At 40.5% G+C, this 23603-nt stretch overlaps 1 protein-coding gene across 1 annotated transcript; it reads left to right on the forward strand.

Moving 5' to 3' along the window:
• Window positions 1-1661: 1661 nt before the first annotated feature.
• Window positions 1662-23216, forward strand: ext2 (exostosin glycosyltransferase 2). The gene is made up of 15 exons (XM_012850700.3): window positions 1662-1806; window positions 2151-2493; window positions 2583-2806; window positions 3527-3616; window positions 4115-4231; window positions 4554-4749; window positions 5571-5710; window positions 5803-5896; window positions 10141-10272; window positions 15146-15335; window positions 18255-18421; window positions 19063-19206; window positions 20318-20446; window positions 21007-21089; window positions 21943-23216. Exons 2-15 carry the CDS (start codon window positions 2179-2181, stop codon window positions 22079-22081), a joined length of 2160 nt encoding a protein of 719 aa, XP_012706154.1. The 5' UTR covers window positions 1662-1806; window positions 2151-2178; the 3' UTR covers window positions 22082-23216.
• The last annotated feature ends 387 nt before the right edge of the window (window positions 23217-23603 follow it).

Consider the following 23603-nt stretch of genomic DNA (forward strand, 5'->3'; position numbering starts at 1 on the left):
TCAGAAGTGGGCAACCTACCAAAGCCTATCTAACTATAACCCTTACTCTAAGAATGTGCTGACAATCATTCAGGAGGAGAGCCAAGAACAATATATGCAGTATGATTTTATTGGTGAGAAATAGACTGGACAAAAAAAGCATTGATGGTAGAGTTGGTGGCTAGAACAACAAAGAGAACATAAAGGCTGGTCTCATTTTTTTCAAAAGCAAAAATAAAAAAAAATCTTAATGATCCCCAAGACCTGTGTTAAAATATTTTGTGTACTGCCACAACTAAAATTGTTGAGCTTTTTTGAAGATGCATATCCCATTACATGTAGCATAAAACTAACAGTTTTAGGCTAAACATAATACCAACACAAATGTGGTTGTGGTAGTATGATGGGCTCTGGTTGGACCAGGAGGACTCCACGATCGATGTAGCCATTATTTTTGCTCTCTAGCTGGAAATCTTGAAGATTGTCCTATCAATTTGTGACCTTAATCTCAGATGCAGTTGGATTAAACAAGCAGGACAAAGATGTAATACACATACACTCACACATAAAACACCTCCAAATTGCTTGAAAATGTTAAGTTCTTTTGGGTAGCCTAGTCCATGTCTGCCCTCAAACATGTAATTTATACTCAGAAACCTTCCAATGTGGCTGAATTAGCACAGCTCTGCTATGAAAAATGGACCAAAGTTCCTCCACAGCAATGTACATAGCAAGGGAGGGGTTATGAAGTTCAAGAGTAGCCTATTATTATTTAGTCATATGTGGCTATATTTTAACTGAAAGGAAATTGAAATGTTCACCATTTTTAATTACTCAGATTGTGTTTTTCTGATATTAAAATATGTTTGATCTGGAATATTGAATTGGTGAAAAAAGGTAAAAAAATGTATCACCGGTCATCTGGTGTTTATGGTTAAGTATTAATATATCAGTGACAGTGTCTGCTATGATTAAGAGATACACTTTATTGGAAAAGGACACCACTGGTCAGTATCATTAGATGTGAAATCATTTTTACAAAACAATTCAGTCCTAAGATAGTTTCCAGATCCCACACAGGCCCCACAAAAAAAAAAAAAAATCCCTGGCTTTTTTTCTTTTTTTTATCAAGTAAATAAGTCAATGACAAGTAAATAAGCATTAGGTGTTTTTGTTCTTTTCCTTGAATTATAGTCTGCATAATTCAGTGTATTTAAATTGTGCTACTGTGTAGGCTACAGGGAAAATTTTGCTTTTCAGCCTACAACCACCACTCTTGTAAACTTCTAATAAATACACATTTAAATAATGTAGCACTGGAGTGTGGTGGTATGAGTTAAATATTTACTTTTATCTCCATTTAATCTATACAATATTGAAACTGCTTAAAGAAGTTTAATAGCCATGCTAATGATCTTTTCCATCCAACATTGGATACTATATAATATTAGGTTTCTCGTGTGTAAAGTTATACCTATTTGCCAGAAAGAAATCTAACTAACATGCTGGTCGTGGTAACCGTAAATTAGTTGAATTACAATTGCGCGCGCACAAACAAAAATTAAAAATTGTCTAACGAACGTGTACATTTCCCGACTCGTGTTTATTTGCCCGGATTCCAAGCAGACTCATGTCGTGCTCTGCTTGGCTTTTGAGTTTAGACGGGTCTTTCAGAGGCGACGAAGAAGAACTACTTCCGGTGTACACCGGAAGGATTAGTGTTAGCTTGGAGCTAGGTTAGCATTAAACATAGTTTATGTTATCTACCTTGCTTTATCACTGCGGCGATGGAGGACGACTGAATTGATTATTCTGTTGACCGTCTTGGTACGTAAAGGGTATTAATGAGAAAGATAACAGAGTTGTCACATTTGCTCATTATTTTAATATATTTGTTGTCATTGACCTAAACAGCTGGTTTAGCCAGCCGCTAGTTTGCGCTAGCTGCTGTTAGCCAAAATAGTGACATATTTTTTAACCACTGTGTCAAAATCTGTTGATTATAAAAGTATTTGTTTTTGTTCTGCTCTTATTACATTATGTTAAATGTGACTTCAAGTTGTTTACATCTTTAGCAAATGGCTTAATTCATACCGCGTCTAGCAGTGCATGTTGTTAATTATGCTGTTGATTTTATGAAGCATCTGAACAGAAGATCCTTTTTTTTGCAGCGGCTGGTCTGACGGAGGGGCGTCAGTCATGTATGCGTCAGGAAAGTACAGCTCTCGGGGCCCTGCTCTAATCCCGAGAATGAAAACCAAGCATCGCATCTACTACATCGCCCTCTTCTCCGTCGTGCTGCTCGGACTGATCGCCACCGGGATGTTCCAGTTTTGGCCCCACTCTATTGAGTCTTCAGCTGAGTGGACACTTGAAAAGGGGAGCGTACATGACGCCCCTCTTATCCGACTACCTGCGTCCAGCCCCATACCTGAGAGGGGGGACCTAAGCTGTCGAATGCACACCTGTTTTGATGTATATAGATGTGGTTACAATCCCAAGAACAAAATCAAGGTAGCTGAAACTGTTGGATCATTTAGATTCAGTGTTTATTTTCTGTTCAGAATTGATTTTAAATGTGTGTTTTTTTTTTTTTTTTTTAGGTCTACATCTATCCTCTTCAGAGGTTTGTGGATGAGTTTGGAGTTCCCATCAGCAGCACTGGACTGTCACGAGAATACAACGACCTGCTCAGTGCGATCTCAGACAGTGACTTTTACACAGACGATGTTACCAGAGCCTGTCTATTCATTCCATCTATCGATGTGCTCAATCAGAACTCCCTTCGCATTAGAGAGACTGCCCAGGCCCTGGCAATGCTACCCAGGTACATAAACACAGCAGACCGAGCCTTACATCAGTTTTATCCCCAGAGGGTCCCGTTATTTTGCACTGAAGCCGTATTATTTGTACAGTAAAAAAAAATAATCTATGGATTGCAAGGAAAAGCTATCTATAATTATGTTTTTATCGCTTTTTTTTCTGAGCCTTGTATCAAAAATTGGCAACATTTATTTACAATTGTTGTGTTTTTGGGAAGTCATTTACAAGTGAATTGTGCTGCCTGAGTGTGTACATTAATGCAGTTAATATATATCAATGGTACAAACTCTGCAGAAGGGACACAGGTTGCTCTATTGAACATAATTTAAGTCATTTTAAAGACTTAAAGGATATTGATAATTATCAACAAATTTTAAACATATATTTTACGTGCTGCCCTGGCCATTTTATGCTGTTGCTTTGCAACCTACTTTTTAGATAAAGAACACACAAATACTGAATTCAACCTCATTATTTTATTCAACAAAATTATTACCAAACTGCAAGTTTTTAATAAAGAAAAAAAGAATGCGTTCTCTCTGAACTTTCTGAATGTTCAGATTGCATTTAAACTTCCATGAAAGGTTAAATAGTTCTCACAGTGATAATGCAGAAACCTAAAGCAACATATCACAGCATTTTCCAGTGTTAATATGACATTTGCTAATATCTAGCTTAAGTATTTTTTTTTCTCCCTCTAACAATGTTGTTTCTATTTTGGCAGATGGGACAAAGGGATGAATCATTTGCTTTTCAACATGTTACCTGGAGGCCCCCCTGACTACAACACTGCTCTGGATGTGCCTAGGGACAGGTAGCTAAAGTACCGTTTGAAGTGCCTGTATGGATGTGGCAATCAAAACGTTTTAGTTTTAGTCCATATTTCATTAAAACCCTGTCAGAATATATACTGGGGGTTACATTAATTGTTTTGGGTGTATGACGTTAGTGTTATGGACAAGCAGACTGTATATACTACTGCATTTAGCCCAGGGAAATGTCAATGTTTATCCAGCTGGAATCCACCTGGCATATAGTCTCATCAGAACCAGAGTTCTGTTGTGAACTGTTTCAACTTAGTATTCACCTTTCCTCAACGTATAATGTCTTTAAAACGTTTTGCTAATTCAGAAACATCAGATAAGGTCACCAAGCACTACTTTAATATTAAACTGTTCTTCCTACTCAGCAAAGTTGCCCCACTATGAAAATGTTTTGATGTTAAAGTGTCTAGGTATTTTCCCCGTTTGTGTTTCTGTTGGAGAACCTCATTGTTTGGAAGCTGATGTACCGTCCCAAATTATTGTTCTAGAGCCCTTTTGGCAGGAGGAGGTTTCTCCACATGGACCTACAGACAAGGTTATGATGTCAGCATCCCGGTGTACAGTCCTCTTTCTGCCGATGTCATGCTGCCTGAACGACAGCCTGGGTGAGGAGAGGATCAAACACCAACTTTCACCGTCTACAGGGTCAAATTATAAGCGAAAAATATCTCTACCAGCAGTGTTTTCGGATTTTAAGTAATGTGAAATTGTGGCTTCATATTACGTTAATCCGGATTTGATTAAAAGAGTTATAGTAATCAGCTGACTAAATAAGCAACTAATATAAACATCTTCTGAAATTTTCCTCTATTTATTTTTATTCATTTCCTTGAACTTATTTTCCCAGATGTGCACCTTTGTGTCTGTCGCAGTGGAAATTAAATCCCCCCTTGGCGTGTGAATGAAATCGTGTCTCTTTCTGTCCAGGCCGAGGCGCTACTTCATTCTCTCGTCTCAAACAGCGATTCACAGAGAGTACCGTGCTGAACTGGAGCGTCTGAAGGAAGAAAATGGAGAAGCACTGCTCCTGCTGGACAAGTGCAGCAACCTGTCCCAGGGTGCTGCCTCCGCGCGGAAGCGCTGTTACAAAGGGCAGGTGTATGACTACCCACAGATCCTGCAGGTGGGGAAACGCAGTCCTTTTCTACTTCCCAGAACACCGCTTGTTCAGTTTGGAGCACATTGTTATCGCAAAAAGCTTTTTCTTTCATATTATTGGTATCGTTAGTGGATTGGCTGCTTTATTGTGAAATGTATACTGTAACTGTAACAATGATATTATTAGGAACATATATTGTTTGGGCAGCTTTACCTTGACTGAGATGTTTTGTGATCAGCAAGTTACATTCATTCTGGTCATTACTAGCTGATAATTTCCAGGCATGATTGTTTTTTAAAAAAGTACACACTTTGTTAATTCAGGCTTTTAACTTGTGTTAATATGTCGTTTTGTCAGGTTTTTGAAAAAGTAAGTAGGCTATAACCGAAAAACCTGAAATATGTAGAAAATAGAAAAATGCACAACCTTACAATTCAAAGTGGGCATTTTGTCCTTTCACCACGACTGTATTTTTTATAACAATTTCTTAATAAATTATTAGATTATTTCAAAGTATATGTTTTTACTAAAACACCTCTAAGCTCCACCCACAGCTCTATAGAAACATGTCCAATTACCTTACAGAGTTGGCTCAATGGAAATAAACGTTCTGGTTTTCACCGCCAGGAACTAGAGCTCCATGCCTGCCACCCTTTAAATAGGCTGTTTAAACCTGCCTTGCGCTTTTTTTTTCCAGGTCAAAACACACAACCTAAAAATGTGGTAACAAACTGCAACTATTACCATTGTTTAGCGAAAGGGAGTACTTTGGCTAAATAATGACTCTTTGTCCAGAGCCAAACACCTTGTCTCACAAATGATTTGATCGTCAACTGTCTCCACAGGAGTCATCTTTCTGTGTGGTTTTGCGAGGGGCACGCTTGGGTCAAGCTGCCCTCAGCGATGTTCTGCAGGCTGGCTGCGTTCCCGTCATCCTGGCGGACTCCTACATTCTTCCATTCTCTGAAGTGCTTGACTGGAAGAGGTCTGCCTGAATCTTCATGTGATGGGGCAAAGCAAGTAAAGCTGTTTACATTTGTTTAATTTCTTTTTTTTTTTTTTTTCTTTCCTCTCCAGGGCCTCTGTGGTTATTCCAGAAGAGAAATTATCGGAGATGTACACCATCCTGAAGAGCATTCCTCATAGACAAGTTGAGGAGATGCAGAGACAGGTAACAGCGACGTTACACAGAAAATGAAAACACCTCTGAGCCAACTTGCATGAAGCTTTTAGGCGTTAGAAATGTAATTGACAAAATGGATTGCTGTCTCTACATCGGGAAGTAATGCCTGAGAGGTGCCTGTATCTTAAGGTTTCAACCCCCTTTGCCAGCTTTGCTTGTGGAAGCCAAAACCATTTTTATGAGATGCACAAAGGACAGGAATTTGGATTCAAACTGCAATTCTTTTTAAAGTTTGGATTTCCTCTCTTACTCACTCTAGATTTTGAAAAGGCTCATAGAAGATTTAACTGTTTATTTTAGCCCGGGTGAAATGCGAGGGATAAGGCTCGCTCTCTTTTCATTTGATATCTGCCTTGAGCCACAATAAACAGATGTGAAAGCAGCGATGGAAGTAGTGCACCACTTCAGCTGCTCCCCATTCTCTTGTGTCAACCCTTGTCCATTTACCAATTATACTGGCCAAACAGATAGTTTAGGCCAGAGACTCGGAGACAGGCTTGGGTTACACCGTAGCAGCTCACTCTTGAGGCTGAAGTGTTTGCTGGGGGCAAACGGCTGTGGACAGCTTGCAGCTATTGAGGAAGCCTGGATCTCATGGATTGATGTATTGGCTGCTGAACCGTCTTGACTTTTCTCTCCAGTTCTAAAGAGGAATTGCTTGCAAACTTTTTAAGTTTTATCTAAAGCATCAAACACTAAAACAAGCACTAAACGTGCCGGTGTGTTGTTATATTATAGAAAAACTCTTCAATTTATCCTAACTGATCAAATTAAAGGAATTTGTCTATAATCTGAATCTTCTAAACTTGAGACAAAGGTTTAAGATAACACGAGTTGAACATCTTTAATGCTCTTATATACCAGTGAATATTTTTGCTTTTCTGAACAGAAAGCGTGTTAATGGCTCTCCAACCTAAACAATAAATATCTATATAGACACTTGAAAACTAATTGACAACACTTGGCAAAGCCAGACTACTTATCTGCTAGCTTTGCAACTATTCAAGTTTTTGATGATGAGTAACAAACTCCTGCAGCTGCTCCTGAATGCTCTGAAAATTATTAAAGTCCCGCAGTAAAAAGGTTGGCCAATGTAGGATGGATAGCCTCAGGATAAAGTCTGCTGTATTAGAGTTATATTCAGATGGCTGTCACTGTAAAGTTTTAATATAAATCTGGCAACCAAACCTTCGATCTCAGACATGGTAAAATAACTTTGAACATAGTGGAGGTCTAATGTATTTCATTATTTTGCCAGCAGAGGGCTAAGCAGCCCATGTTTTTGTATAATGGTTGCCTATGACGTAAAACTGTGATTAAAAATGAACGACTTGAAATGTTGAATAACATGATATATTATTTATAAGGTCTTGCTTTAAGTCTGCTTTAAGGTCACATCGATTTTATTTATGTTGTATTTTTCCCTATCATAAATCAGCAGGCAATTACATAGTAGTTACATCACAATAAAGATGACCAAAAGAAAAGTAATCGAAAATAAGTCGGTGTATTAGGGAATTTAGTAGGGAAACTTAATTTGATTACTGAATTAATGCTTCACTCTGAACAATTTAGTTTTTTTTTTGTCAGATGCCTCCAGTTTATCAAATTGATATATTTTTGTTTTATAAATGCCCATTTTTTTGTTTGTTTTTGGAAGCCCACCATTTTTGTTAACATTTTGTTCAGATATAAATGGCGTGTTTTTTAGTTTTGAGATGATGTAACCCAGTTTAACAAAAAAATTATCCATAATGAAAAATGTAAATAGTGCCCAGGCGGAGCCCTTCTTTATTTGGGTCATAACTACAAAATAACCTAAAACTTATTACTGTAGATAATTTACTAGATCATCACACCAAAATCTTACAATAAACGAGACGGGATAAATAAATGGATAAAAAAGGAATTAAAGACCAAGGGTAATTTGTATATTCCTTTTACTGAGCTTCATCCTATTTAGTTGCTTTGTTACAGCCTCCCAAACAACGGGGTTCGCTGCAGCTTATTTTAGAGATCATGTCATTTCTCCCACTCTGCTAATTGGCATCACAGATTTCCTGCAAAATGCATCCAAAATAAAGTACTAAACCATCCTATTTATGGCACATGTTATTAGGACTTTAGTCACTTTTTAAACTACAAGACTGTTATCATAAAATGTGATCTTTGTAAACTGTACCCACCACCCGATTATCCTCTTTTCCTAACTGTAACAATCCCATGGTGCTCCTCTTCCCATTGGGAATTCAATAATTAGAGAAACTAAAGGCTCTTTAGCACTGGGACTCTAATGTGACACAACTACACTGCCTTTAACAGCAGTGTTTACCTCTGAGACTAAAGCGTTGTTAGTTTTAGTCATGCTAATGTGGACTGAATTGCATTTGGTAATTTACAAGTACCTCGCAGATGTGTGTGCTCGCTGAAAGCATTGTGAATGCAGTTGATTCATAAGTTGATGTCTATTATTTAAAGTTAGAAAAAACTTGCATATTGGTGCTATTTGCCGCTTACACGTTTTTGCAGGTAGTCTGTTTGTTGGCAAGCATTTTGATAAGATCTACATTTTATCTGCCTGTCACGGTATAAGCAGCAGCATGGGAACAATGTTAAACAAAACAATGCAGTTTCTGTATATTGCTATATATTTTTCCCTATGCTTCTATGTTTTTTTTATATATATATATATATATATATATATATATATATATATATATATATATATATATATATATATATATATATATATATATATATATATATGCATATGCATTCCAGTTTAGGTTAGATTAGGTGTTGGTATCTGTCCTCTCCTATCCTGACCTCTGTTTTTTCTTGTTCATAAAAATTCCTGCTGGCACTGGGAGAAGGCGGAGCATCGCGCTGTGGGCCCCCGTAGCCAGCACAGTTTTCTTTCTGCCTCTTCCCGGTCGGAAAAGCAACTTTCATCACCGGTTGATTTATAGGCCCCTGAGACTAGAAAGTCTTTCTAGATACGCTTCAACCCCCGCTGTGAAACTAAACCCTGTTTTTTTGTGCGTTCATACAAGTCGTTCCTTGCACAGACTTTTGTGATTTGAGTCCCGGCCAAATGTTTACAGAGGAGCGACTCATTAGCTTATAACACGCGCATGGATCGCATTAGGAGGAAGAAATATTATTCTCTAGTTGCCTGCTGTCCATGTGATGATGAAATATTCGTTTTCTAACCTAATCTCATTGGTAAATGGTGGTTTGAAGCTTTATTAGCTCCTCTGGTGTTTCTTTCTTCACATCTGATCTGACCACCGGGAGTTCCTACAAAGCCAAAGCTTAAATAAACACTCATTAGCGCACAGATCCAGCTCACAGATATTATTTTAGATGCCTCCAGTCTGGCCGCAAACAAAAACGCGCGTTCAATCCCGGGCGAGGAGCGCGGCACCTTACGTGATAACGTTAAGATGCGGGTTAAGAGTTCACTCATCAGAAAGCCTGCTATCCAAACAGCGATCTGCTGAAAGAAAACAGAGACAGACGAGAGAGATTTCAGAGCGCTTCAAAAGAGCTGTTGAAGGACAAGAGGCTGCACAGGGGTGTAAAATATTCTTCAGAGAAGTGGTGCAGGGGGAGTCTCTGAATTTTACAGTAATGACATCACAGCGGTTGCTATCTTCTGTAGGGGCTGTACGAAATAAACGTCAGAATAAAAACATAAAAAAGTACCAGGCTCACAACTGGGATATCAAAGTGTTGCCAAACATGTCTATAGCCCTTTTAAATCAGTGATTTTTACATTTCAAACAGTTTTCTTTATAAATGTGTGCCTGTGCCGTAAAGGATATAACAGAAAAGATGCATATTTTGAAGTAAAGGTCTCAAGTTAGGAAAACATGAGCGTAGCTGCCAGTGATGTTCTGGGGGGTTTCTTCCTCTTTTGATGATGTTTGCATGCTGCTGAAATTCGGGTAAAACAGCTCTGAGTTTCTAAAATCGCCTGCGTGAATAGAAGTTACATCTGGTTGCCGCTGAGCTCATCTTCTGGAGACTTTCCTGCACCGGCGGCAATCAGCTGGTGAACTCACATTCTGCCTGTTTCCTACTCCCTAACCTCGTAGCGTGCTTGGTGCAAATCGTTGCCAATTGCGACACATGTGTTCCCTATTGCTCCTCGCTTTTCTCGTTTTTGTTTGTCGATGCATTTCAATTTTCTGCTTCCCATGGTCTCTTGTTGTTTTTTTGTTTTTAAGGCGCATTGGTTCTGGGAGGCCTACTTCAGCTCCATGAAGGCCATCGGCCTGACCACGCTGCAGATCGTCAATGACCGCATTTACCCGTACGCCGCACGCACCTACGAGCAGTGGAACAACCCACCTGTTGTGGTACGTATGTGTGTACACTTTGCTCAGTTGCTTTCTAAAATTGGTCATTTGTCGTCTTTAAAAACTCGTTTGTGATACAGACCCGTTAATGCTTCAGCCATGCTGAACCTTTCTTTTTTTTTCTTAGTCATTTTTATGGCAGACATCTGAATGACACTCTAGATTGAAGCTTTTGTCGTGCACGCTTCCCTCTCTCTCCTGCGCGGCGTGAATCATAGCCCGTGTAGCAAAGTGACAGTAGATGCCGTGTCTCCTTGTGAAGCGGCACACACGCAGCGCCTCACGGTTCGGTGTACGACCAGAGGGCTCCGCAGCAGGCCGTTTGTGTCAGCAGTTCTTTCGAAAGGCGGATGCCTCTTCTGTGGTGAAAACTGAGTTCCTGCACGCCTTAGTCACTGTGTTTATAGAGAGTAGTCTGGATGTGAAGAATGGTGTGTGTGTGTGTGTGTGTGTGTGTGTGTGTGTGTGTGTGTGTGTGTGTGTGTGCTGCTTCGGTTGTGGCAGCAGACATGTTGGCTGGGCGACCATCTCTCAGGAGCTGTTAATCAGCCTGGTTTTATCTGGAGACTCCTCCAAGCTCGGTCTGTGTCAGCATGTCTGTGGATGCATAACGTGATGTCTGTGAAATTAGTAGGAGGTTGGCAATTGCTGTGATATAAGTCCCATAGATTCACTGAGTGTATTTCAAAGGAGATCTGTGGCGTTAAATGTGTTTTTTTTTTTTATATTTTGGCTCGTTGCAAACAAGCAGGTAGCTTGTATTCAGCAGCTACACGTGATTATTTATTTATTTTTTCTCATTCGAACTGGTCTGTCGGAGCATGCTTACCTCCAGTCTTATCTGTCAGCCACGAGGTTTTGTTTCCAGACACGGCGGAGGTTAATTACGCCGGTGCACAGACCCTTGGCCATTCCTCCCCGAGATGGGAGATGAAGTGTTCTCTTGATGGATTCGGTGAATGGATGGCGAGAAGAACTTGCGTACGGCACTCCATAAATCAGGCGGACGTTTTTTTTCCGCCTCTCCTCCTCGGGTTTTTCAGGTGGTAATTAGAAGCACGTTTCCCACGACTGCGGGAGATTTTGGAGTGTGGAGTTTTTAAAATATGGGATAAGCTGCTATCTGCGATTGTCTAAGATTGTCTGTTTTCTTTGCAAATACCCATCATTTGATCTCAGTCTTGAAGGTGTTCACATATCAAAGACTGTTTATCATTGAATGTATTATGTGTAAAAAGTAGAAATGCTTTTTTTCTCCTTTTTGATTGGCTACAAAAAGTGATCAGCAGATCAGATGCTTCAAAGCCAAGAACCTCCCTTGTTTTCAGGCTCAACCAGCAGAATCTACCCTTCTGCAGGTTTTTGAGTTGATCAAAAATCAAATGAAGGTTTGGGTCAAACGTTTTCATGCATTAACGAGGATAATCTTCAAAGCTCAAGGAAACCCTTCAGTTTGTATTGGCCATGAAAAGCCTGATCAATGCATCTCTTGTAGAAAGAGCTATATTTATTTTGTACTTTGAACATTTAATTAGCTTTAAAACAGTCTTTTTTTCTTTTGGCTCTGTTGCGTAATGTAAAGGTGAGACAAAATCAGACAGAACAGCTTAAAACCTTGTTTGCAGCATTCAGAAGTACTTTATGGAGGAGCATTTAATCTCCTGTATTTGCGTTTTACCTGATCGCATTTATAGCAAATTCATTTGATTAAATGAACATATTGTTACAGTTTACCATCTCCAGGCAAACACAGATGTTTTAGCATTTACTAAATTTTATCTTTTTCCTAACGTCTTTCTATTTAAAGGTTTTCAGGGTGCGAGAAAAGCAGTTTGAACAAATCAAAATCCTCATTTAAGGCACTTTAAAAAACAAAAACATACCGCTGTAACTCTATGATGACTTATTGAACTGTGGCTTTCCTTTCATCTAATTTATTCTGTTTGACAAATGACTTAAGTGCCCTCAGCCTGTTCTACTCTGCTTTTATGCATCTGTATATGTGTTGCTTTAATTATTTCCCCCCTCTTTTTGAATGACAATGTGACAACGACCACAGGAAAGTTTCCACTCGCCAGTAAAGTGAAACTTTATTAGCGGTGGAGCGACTGATGTCGTGTAAAAGTGAGCGGTTGCGTCTGTGTCGACAGACTTTGTGTTGATGTTGTGAAAGGAGCCACATAATCACTCTACGGCCAAGCGGGACCAGAGGAGAATCAGGGTTCATATGAACTTCAAGAAACCCACAGTGTTTTTTTATTTATTTATTTATTTATTTTAGATGTGCTAAAAACAAAACGTCACAAAATGGTGAAAAAGTTTTAGTGTCTTGGATGTGGGGTCTAAAAAAGGATGAAGATCCTCTCATGTTTTCTTGTATTGTACTTATTTATTCCAGAAAGAGAAGTGCGTAAGTTTAAATTTTTTTTTAATGTCCCCTAAAAAAACAGCCTTGGTACGTAAATTTATTCGTGAAGCAGTCACTAACTCAAGTTAAGAGTATAGTCCAGCTAAAATGGCTTTTTTTTTTTTTAGTATTATCGTCAGAAAACTCTTGTTGCGTCCTTCGTTTTTACTGGGTTATTTGATCTAACCTGGAGTCAGTGTGACTTTTAGGATTTACAGGCCAAATTTAAAGGGCAGCAATAAAGAAAGAAAAACCAAGCTTCATACCGATGGCTCCAAGTCGCACGATAAACTTTGCTCTTTTACAGTTTTTCTCTTACTTGCAGCCACTCCTCCTCCTTCTTCCCACAGGACTTTATTTGTTAATATGACATTGCACGCAGTAGGTACACATAAATAGTCGACTCCCTCCTGATGTTGCTTATTACCCAGATGTTTGCGCCGCTCTTTAACTGGAAGATTTTCCTTGGGTTTCTGGTGCAAACCGAGGGCAAATATTAGTGGCTAATTCTTTTTGAACCAGTAAAAATGTAAAAAAAAAAAAAATTCCCTCTATTTTAACATTGAACAATGTGTAGGGCATGGTGCATTTCTTAGAAAATGAAAGCCGTTTCCTTTTCAAAAACAAGTCAAATAAAATTTAAGAACAAAAATAGAAATTAAGTGTTCATTAAGAACATTTCCAGGTCTTTTATTCGTCCCATTAGCGGCTTTTGGTTCTACATTAGGCTGGTGGAAAAATAAACGATTTAAGTTTATTGATGTGCAGTGCAGCATGCTCGGGATAAAAAAACCTAGCTGTACTTAAATCCACATGTCAGCTTCCAGTTTCATTCACTTGTATCAAGCTGCTCTAATTGTGGCTTAATGCTGACGAGAGGAAACTTCATCATTTGCCTCTATTACTCTCAGCATTTGTTTAAACCCCCTTTATTTTTGACAACGGAGTGTGCCCGCGCGTCTACAACTAAGACGACTCCTGTGGCGTTTAAGGTTCTGAATTGTTAGTGAGGGGCCCTTCGAAGGCTAAGGGCGCTGGGGTTTGCATTCAAGTTTGTTGTCTTAGGATGAATAATGAAGTTGGCTTTAGAGCCAACTACATAAATAACTTTTATATAGAATTAACTTAATAGGTTTATTGTTGCTAGCGCGTACTCTGGTTCGTGGGCCGCCTAAAGGCTCCCACATACTCCGGTGCAGACTTTGAGCTTGGTGGACTCCGTGCTGACTCTCCGCTGATGTGATACCCTTCATAGTCGAGCGTACTGTTGCCTACATTTCTTGTGGCAAATTCCTACAATTCCCACACTTTCTGCCAGTGGGACAAAGCAGTGGAACTGATGGTAAAATGTGTGATTAGCTAGCTGAGAGCACCTAGAGCCGTTTATTTTTCAGCAGGCCTCCACCGCTTCCCTGTCAGTGAGAACAGAGAGGGACTGTGATGCCACGTATTGTGACTGCCGGCTTGGAGCAGCTCAGTGTATCAGGCTTGGTGTCACATATAAAACAATTTGATGTAAAGACTTCTTGCCACAGAGAAGTCTTATAAATGAAACTGTACACGTACCTGTACGCGCGGACCTGAGTGAGTATGTGGAGGTCTGTACATGAATGCACTTCTAGTTTAGACATTACGGTCAGGCAATCCTGCAGACAGCTCAGGGGTCCGATCAGGTAGTGACACAGTGTGCCGTAATGCTCCAAATATCCATTGAACGGAGCGGCTTCATTGCTAACCAAAGTCGTACTTACACATTTTAACAGATTTTTCAGTGCATTGCACCACATAAAATCAGTCAGTAAGCACAACTTTCATGATGTATAAAAGGTGCACTGAATTATAAGGCGCACAATCAATCGTTGAGGAAAATTTAAGAATTTTAAGTGTGCCTTATAATCCGAAATATGCGGTACTCATTGCACTTATGCGCCATATCATGCTTCCGGGTCTTGTCATGGTAAATATACGCCAAAGCGTTTTGTTTACTAGCAAATGGAGCAAGAACAAAGTGTAAAGCACATAAATAAAATATAATAAGCCAACAGGGCGTGATAACTTAAATACAAAACCTTTTGTAAGCTAAGGGCGTAGATATTTGTAAAGTCATAGTATGTGACTAGGTCCCTTTAAGTCACCGCCTAATGGAGTGGCTGCAAAATGTTTGGATGGCATAGATGAAAAGGTCCTTGGCAAGTGGCTCCTTTCCATGTCTGAAATGAAGCGATAAAATGATGACCAGCAACACTGCAGTTCTACTGTTACAGTGTGGTTTATTATTTTCTTATTTGTTTCTGCGTTCCTTTGGTACCTTTTATGCTGAACCTAAAAGGCCCACGCCCACATTTTGTGTGATCTACATGTTACTATACACCTTGATTTCAGAGTGTGATTAAGTACAAGCACAGGGAATAAGAAGGAAAATGGGAGCTGCAGCTCATGTCATGTCTCTTTGTCTCCTCTGTGCAGAAGTGGTCCAGTGTGAACAGCCCACTTTTCCTTCCACTTATCCCACCAAGAGCGCCAGGGTTCACAGCAGTCGTGCTGACCTACGATCGCGTTGAGAGCCTTTTCCGGGTCATCACGGAGATTTCCAAGGTGCCAAGCCTGGCTAAATTGTTGGTAGTTTGGAACAATCAGAACAAGAGTCCCCCTGAAGGTGAGTGGATTGGGTTCCTTCAAACAACTCTTGGGTTCGGGGCCACAACGGGTTTATCTAGATGTTTTGAAGTAAGGTTTTGTGAAGATAGGTTTGATAATGGATCTGTTACCTGTCAGATAATGGTCTGGTATCACAGTGAGCTTGTTAAAAATGAAATAGATCTAGGGCTGCAGCTAATGATTGTTTTAATAATCGATTTAATCCGTCAATAAATCAGACCAGAAAAATGTATAATTTGTTTCCACCTTTTTTTTCTAAAATACAACATTTGGACTGACAGAAAAAACAAATTGCTTCTTAGGTGTTCTGTTACAATAATCTTAAATAATAAATAATAATTCTTCAAATAAAGAACTTTACGTTGACCAGATTACGAATCATTTAATTGTCAATGTCCATATGAATTAGTGATTTGACAAAAGAAAAGGTGAAGCGGCAAACCTGAGGCGTCATGTGTGGTTTGGTTGCACCTCACTTTGTTCTGGGGTACTTTGGGAAAAGAGTTGGACATAACAGAGCAACGACGCCCCTGCTGACAGTCAAGTAGACCAGCAGCCCGTTTCCTAGACTGTTTCAGCACAAGCTGCACTTTATTTAAATACTACATGCTACATTTCCTTGTACATGTTTTTCTTCCAAGGACTTTTAGATCAAATTGTTCTCCGAAGAGCCAAAGAGGGTGTTAGATTAATACTTATTTTTTCTTCTGATGGTTCTGCAGCGTAATCATGGAAAGCAACAAGGCCTCAACCACTCTCAGAACCTGCCGCGGGTCCATTCTATGCGCTCAGAACAGCCAGAACCAACACACCTCTGCGTCACACCTCTGTTTTTTTTTTTACCGCATAGGCAGAAGTACAGAACTTCTGCGATTGTTTTAGGGTAAATTTAACAACCCTGTGAACATCAGAGAGTTTCTGCTTTGAATAAAGCTTGGCGCTGGTAAACGCACGGCGCCATGATCGATTTATCACACTTTGAGCCCATCGTAACGGTCCATTCTTTCTTTTAATCCGACCACATTTCAATCCGATCAGGGGATTTTATGCATGCAAACATAGCTGCTGTCGTTAACCGGCTAACAGGAAAACATCAGCATCAGGTGAGCTATCAGCGAGACTGATGCTTCGGGGCGTCGCTCAGGACAACGCTCAAGCCGAGCGCTGCCGGCGTTCCCTCACTTTGAATCACGACAAACGTGAGATATTGTGACGGCTTGCCGTTGTTTTTCCTTTGCCCTCATCCATGACTCCATGTTGTTTCAGCTGCTGTGTCATCACCATGGTGCTCTGGTGCCTTGTCGGACCACTTTTCCAAAGCTTGCGCGTTTCTTATTTTTGGTTTTCTTGAAGTGCGAAGCGCTCCCAATCTTTTGAGGACTCTGTTCAAACTGTCTGGTGCCGCTGAAGACACCTGCTGGATGTGAAACAGAGAAACGATCTAAGAAACTTGAACATGACACAGTCTGCACAACTATTAGTCCCTTTAATGCCGTTTTTTTTCACATCGTATATTGGTGTGAACTTTATTTGTTGTTTATCGCATTGCGTGCTCTGATTATATCTCAAAAAATCAAGAACACAGTTCAGTTGAATGACCCCCCCCCACCCCAAACAAAAACAAAAAAAAACAGTATATTCCTTCTTACATTTAGTTTAACTCAGACAAAGACTTTATAAACCACAAATTAAATCTGTGCTGCTGTACAGAGAGTGCGTCAGTAGAGAGGCGGCTTTGAACCGTTCCCTTGTGGTTGTGTTGCCTTTTTTATTAGAGGCATCACCGGCGCCTGGCGGGAACTCTGCGTCCCTTTAAAGAGGGGCCGTTGACAGGTCACGCCCAGAACGAAGCCCTCTTTCTTCACCGTTCACAACAAGCCGTGATCTGATGTATTTACAAGTCCCCCTTCACTTTTTTTTTCTTTTTTGTTCTTTCAAGATCATGTTTTTGTGCCCGTTTTAAAGTACGTTCTCTTTTTGTCAGCTTGTCCCTGCTGGTTTCTGTGTCCCTCACATCAGTGCAGCTGCTGAGATTAACTCGCTTGGCTGCGGTAATTGCAGAAGACGCAGCCAAGTCATCGGAACTTGAAGTTTTGTCTTGTCGGGTTTTAAACGCGGGGTTTTTTTCAGTCCAAATGTTAGTAAATCACATAATATCCCACCATTCCCCTCAGTCTTCCCGTCTCGTTCCAGCCTTGGAAATGAAAGAAGGAATCGTTGCAATAAATGGAGATTGAAAGGAGAAACTCTGAGCGTTCAACGTTCCAGCCCTCCTGCCGATAGTTTCTGACAGCAGACCTCAGACGTGGTTAGACGGTCCCGGGGCTCCTCTCATGAGCTGCCAGGCTCCAGTCACTCCATTAATGAGGGGACACATTCTGTGTGATCCGTCTCTGCTTCGGTCCGTGCCGTGGACACTGCTCAAGATCTTTTGAAATCTTGCCCGAAAAACAGCTCCGCTGATCTGCCCCATGAGGGGATTGTAGTGCGGTTAGATTTGCACATGCTTGAGGTTTGCGTTACAATATAAGTCGGTGAGGAAAAAAAAAAACAAAAAAAACTCTCAGATCATTTCTCTCTACTGCCAGTAATCTGTCGGCGATAAATAGCCCCACATTTATACCCGTCTTCCAGACCCAGAGATTTACAGATTTATAGTTTTGTAAAGTGCATAAAAGCACCTGTTAAGTGTTTTGTTTTCAAAGGGTAACATATTTTTTTTAAATGATCTATTTTGTTTAAAAACTGACAAGTAATTTTAATGTGTTTGCATTAAAATTGCCTGTTTTTGTATGTTTAATGGCAAGCAACTGTGCCGTTTATTTTATTTATATATATATATATATATATATATATATATATATATATATATATATATAATATAATTTTTTTTATAATATTTATTTTTTTATTTTAGAGTCGCTTTGGCCAAAGGTCGGCGTCCCTCTAAAAGTGGTGCGAACCAAGGAGAACAAGCTGAGCAACCGTTTCTTCCCTTACGACGAGATTGAAACAGAAGCCGTGTTGGCGATTGACGATGACATCATCATGCTCACGTCTGATGAATTACAGTTTGGCTATGAGGTGAGAGTTTTTTTTTTCTTCCTTTTTAAATAGAAACCATCATTTTCCTGATGGCAAATTGTACAGGAATTCTCTTCAAGTTGATCCCAGCCAGACGGGTCGCTCTCTGAAATATTAGAGTCCCGTTCTTCCTGCGTTTTGGAGGGTTTGACGGGCTGCTGAAAGTGTTTGATGTAGGCAGGAGGATGACAGGTCTGCAGCTGATGCTTTCCATATCCACATACCTGCCCGGCTCCACTCTCCGCGGCACCTTCACCTGAATGCATTTAGGTCCCATTTGATAAAATTGTGCTCAGTTTAAGGGCAATTACACGAAAATTGCCGGCAAAATTGGCGACAAGGCACCCTGCTTTTAGTAACAGGATCAGATCTTCTGCTGCCGTTGAGATATTTAGTCGGTCATAAAGCGTTGCTCCGCTCGAGCATATGTTCCTCTAAAGCTTTCCATCACTGGCGCTCGGTTGTGATTTTTGGCTCGGAGATGAAAAAGCAGACCCTGACATATGGTAGATTGAGGCTAAACTGTTCATTCTGAGCTTTTAAACTCTTTTAGAGTCCCGATCATTCATCTGTTAGCTGAAGTGCTTCACTTGAGCCGAAACCGTCAGACAATCTGGCCGCTGTCCCGCTCTCTCCTGCAGGTGTGGAGGGAGTTCCCTGACAGGCTGGTGGGCTACCCGGGCCGGCTGCACCTCTGGGACCACGAAATGGGGAAGTGGAAGTACGAGTCGGAGTGGACCAACGAGGTCTCCATGGTTCTGACCGGAGCTGCCTTTTACCACAAGGTAAATGGGCCCAAAGTAGAAACTATTAGCCGCATAATAAGCGTCACTCGTGTTTTCCAAGAGAGTCGAGGGGTCCTGCAGATTACGATGGAAGTAGGAGCTTTGGTTTCTGCACGGTGAAAAACAGAAACCGTTGCTAACTTGTCCAGATAAGATGGATTTCACTAAAGTGCAGAATTTGGGAATATTTATGAGACAATCTAACTTAAAGCTTAAACGAAACAGTTTTATGTTATATTGGCAGTAAAGGAGAAAGGCCATTTGATAGCCTGTACTGTGTTTTGGCTGCTGCGGCTGTTTGTGACGTTAGTTCTTCTTCAAACAGACAGCCACGGCTAGTTAGCCAAGAGGTGAGCTTCATCCATCAGAAAGCCCTGCATTTACAGCAGAGCGATATGGAAAATGATCCTCCGGGCTCCTGAGAACAACGTTTCTACATCGTGTATGCAGAAGATTACGTTCTGCAAAATAAAGAAGTCATTCCCTTAGTCGGTTCCCTTAGCGAGCTCCTTTCAATACAAACCACTTCTGGAACAAAAAATAATATATGGGAGTTTGTTTTAGCTTAATTTGCATTGTTCAGAAAGAATAAGCATCCTTCAATAGTTTTGTTTTCCACACAACAGCTGATGGCGGGTCGCTGCGTCCCAAACATCGTCTGGTGAATCAGTCGAGTAGAAGAGGAACTGCTCATTTAATCTAGTTATATGTCTATAAAAAAGTGTTTGTTTACAGTGTATATGTTACACACTTTTATTAACTAAAAATAAGCTGCTTATTTTGCTTTGTAGAGGAATTTATTTACAAAAAAAGTCCTGTTTTGTTTATTTTAAACTTAAAGCTGGTTTTCTTTTTATCGTTTTTCAAACCAGTGAAAATTCTGTAAATAATGAAAACACAATTTTTCATAAATTCTAACATTTAGGACCAACTTATTAGACACTTTAGACGAGAACACATGCCTGTATTTATTCAAATAAAAAAAAAAATATCCTTAAAGTACCATCCGGATTTCCCCTTCAGGGAATTTCTTTTTAAAGCAGATTCTATCCTTTACTCGCTCTCCAGCTTCACTGCAGTAACCAGCGTTGTGGACATGTTTGTGTTTCAGTACTTCAATTATTTGTACACCTACAAGATGCCAGGAGACATCAAGAACTGGGTGGACGCTCACATGAACTGTGAAGACATCGCGATGAACTTCCTGGTGGCAAACATCACAGGCAAAGCCCCAATAAAGGTGCATTGGTCGCCGTTACTCCTCCGACCGCTCGGGGCCTACAGAGGGAGGCGGAAAGCCTGAAATAGAGAGGCATCTCTGGGTCTGATCAGCTCTCACCCTTCAACATTACTGCCTCCCCCCCCCCCCCCCCCCTTACTCAGACTCCCCCCAGGTGCAGGGGCCCTGAGCTTAAGCCCGACCTTAACCTCCCTTATCTGCGTGTCACTCACTGGCACTCCCCCTCTGAGCATGTTTAGTTAAGCTCACCGGGGCTTAAGCATACCCTTCTGTCAAATCGTTGGATCCACACTTCCCTACACCTGCACGCGCGGCCCCTCCTCCCGCCGCGTCTCCTAACAGGTCCCCCCCCAGAAGACGCGTCGTCATTCCAGTCGCCTCCTCGCGCCATCATTCCTCCCCGCGCCCTCTCGCTTTCCTCCACGCACTCATGCATTCACAAGTGCAGAGCACGGCCAGTCCAGCCGAATGAGAACTAGCTTCTGTCAGTCCGTCAGATAACTAACAAATCACTGAAGTGTGCAAATCTCACTGCTTGACTCTGCTGTGTTCCTGTCTAGGTGACCCCCAGGAAAAAGTTCAAGTGTCCCGAGTGTACCGCCATTGATGGACTGTCTCTAGATCAGACACACATGGTGGAGAGGTACGCTTGTTTCAGAAATGTGACGAATCAGTAGCATTTTTTTTTATGAGTTATGCTAACAGACTGTAGGCAGAAACCTCATTGGTCGACGTGTTTTTGATCTGCAACGATGAAATCTATTGCTGGTAGTTTTCATTATAGAAAAAAATTACTTTAAATTGAACTTGATGGTTAAAATGTCATTGGTTTATTGGGTTGCTGAAACTCTGATTGCAAAAAACCCAGTTAAGAGCTTTTTTGTGTTATATAAATCAATTGTGCACGTACACTGAGAAGATTATACACAACAATCACTTTTTCGATCCAGTACACTGCAAAAATAGAACTAAAAATAAGTAAAATGCTCTTAAAATTTGTGTATTTTTCCTTGGTTTGAGCAGGTAAATAAGATGATCTGCCAATAAAATAAGATTTTTGCACTTAAAATAGGAACAATTCATCTCCGTCATCTTATTTCAAGTGCAGAATATCTAATCATCTTATTTTAGGAGTCAAAATACTCATTCCGTTGGCAGTTAATCTTATTTACCGGCTCAAATCTAGGACAAAAACACTCATTTTAAGAACATTTTACTCATTTTAGATCCGTTTTTGCAGTGTACTACTTCAGCTTTACATTCAGTTTTTGTTTCTACAACAAATCTTTTCGTACACAGTGAAGATTTTTTGCATCTGATAAAGATAAACTTCCTAGACTGGTGACTGAATGCACCTGTGTAGTTGATTGTAAAAAAATCAATTACAAAAAAACTATTATTGATGATATTGATCTAATTCCCTGAAGTTCATTTGAAGCTGCTTGATCGGAGTTTTGCATCCTTGTTTCAAAGAAAACGTATCTGTTCATTTGAAGGTCTGAGTGCATCAACAAGTTCGCGTCTGTCTTCGGGACGATGCCCCTGAAGGTGGTGGAGCACCGTGCAGATCCAGTGCTCTACAAGGACGACTTTCCAGAGAAGCTCAAGAGCTTCCCCAACATCGGCAGCCTCTGACCGACCTGCTGCACGTGCGCGGACGCCTCACGGTCTCAGCGCCGCGACAATCCTCACCACATTTGTCTTTTATGTCAAGATGCCAGTTCAGACCACAAAAACCCACCGTCTGTTTGAGTGACTCCCGTTCATTCGTAGTGCAGAATAATCCCGGATGTTGACGTTTGTAAAAAGGCGCTGTTACCTGGAGGTGCTGCCGTGTGTGACGGGAACACAGTGTTAACGTTTTTTTTTTTTTTTTTTTTTTTTAATACCAAACGCTGACGTGACAAAGTGCCGCTGAGGATTCGCCGATCAGAGTCAGGTCAACTCGGTCTCTCTGTTACTGTTACTGGAGCTGCGTTCAGCCTGCATGTTGTATATATTTATATTCTGCAGCGGTGCTTTTGATATAATTTATAAGACTTTAACATTCTTATTCTCCCTTTTCTCGTTTCATTTTCCAAAAGCAGGGGGATGGGGGGGAAACAACACTTCATTATTTTTAGCTGAATTGTGAGAAAAGAAGAAATGAAATAAATAACAGATTCAGACGTATCTATGTAGGCTTTATTCCCGGCGTGATGGATTGTGATGACACACAGATGTTGCACCGCTGAGGTTTCACAATACGCTCTGTAATAGCGTTGGACAAAGCAGGCGTCATAAATCTAATATTTAGAGTGAGTAACTACTTGGTTTTTTGGGGGGGGGAATATCTGAGCTACTGGAATATTTTTTTTGTTTTAAATGTACTTTTTATACTGTCAGAGTCATTCTATGTATATATCTGTCTGAATAGAGATCACTATAAGAAAAATGTGGCTTGAATTCTGCACCAAACCATTTCGGTAACGTTTGATCACTTCATCTGCATATCTCTAGACGACCGCATTCGTTGACGAGAACATCTGAGATTATCTCCATGCACTTCTTTTTTTTCCATCGTAATCATATTTTTTTTTAAAGTCGTTAGTCATTTCAAGTCCGGTATGTAGATCGTTAGTCTGTGAACTTTACAGTCTTTAAAACATATCATTGCCTTCTGGTGTTTTGATTTTCCCAGTTGTTTTCACAATGCCATCAAATGGTTGATTTTCTTGTGTGTTAAGTTGTGTTTGACTATAATACACTACGAGTAAAGACCAGAAAGTAGTCTTGTGTATTTAATGGTGTTTTTTTTTTTTTTTTTCCCCATTTTTGTGTGAGTGCTTTGAGAGAAAGATGGAAGTAGGACGTGCCGGTATTCCACCGTGACTTCTTTTCCGGTTCCTCCGTGACGGTTTCGGAGAGGGGACTGTTTGTTACGCCGTTCCCCCGGCAGTCCGTCACCTGCTGTTAATATACGAAGCCTAATTCGCCTTGTTCAATGTCAGCGGCTCAAAAGGGTGCGGTTCGTATTTTTGTCGACTTCAATTAGCGTGACTGTCCAAGCTGGTTGTGAGATCTCATTTCAGAGCTTGTGTCCCTTCAAAGAGACTGGACTTCAGAGGGATTTCAAGGATGTGACCGAGGGGTTGTTTGGTTTGGCAGCAAGAATTCA

Source organism: Fundulus heteroclitus, unplaced genomic scaffold, assembly GCF_011125445.2.
Source record: "Fundulus heteroclitus isolate FHET01 unplaced genomic scaffold, MU-UCD_Fhet_4.1 scaffold_38, whole genome shotgun sequence".
Taxonomy (NCBI): Eukaryota; Metazoa; Chordata; class Actinopteri; order Cyprinodontiformes; family Fundulidae; genus Fundulus; species Fundulus heteroclitus.

What these genes read in the sequence shown, in the direction of transcription:
- ext2 (XM_012850700.3), top strand. Translation starts at nt 2,179, where the DNA reads ATGTATGCGTCAGGAAAGTACAGCTCTCGGGGCCCTGCTCTAATCCCG. An exon ending in CTGCCTGAACGACAGCCTGG is followed by an intron (nt 4,232 to 4,553) that starts GTGAGGAGAGGA and finishes CTTTCTGTCCAG; the next exon opens with GCCGAGGCGCTACTTCATTC. An exon ending in AATTACAGTTTGGCTATGAG is followed by an intron (nt 18,422 to 19,062) that starts GTGAGAGTTTTT and finishes TCTCTCCTGCAG; the next exon opens with GTGTGGAGGGAGTTCCCTGA.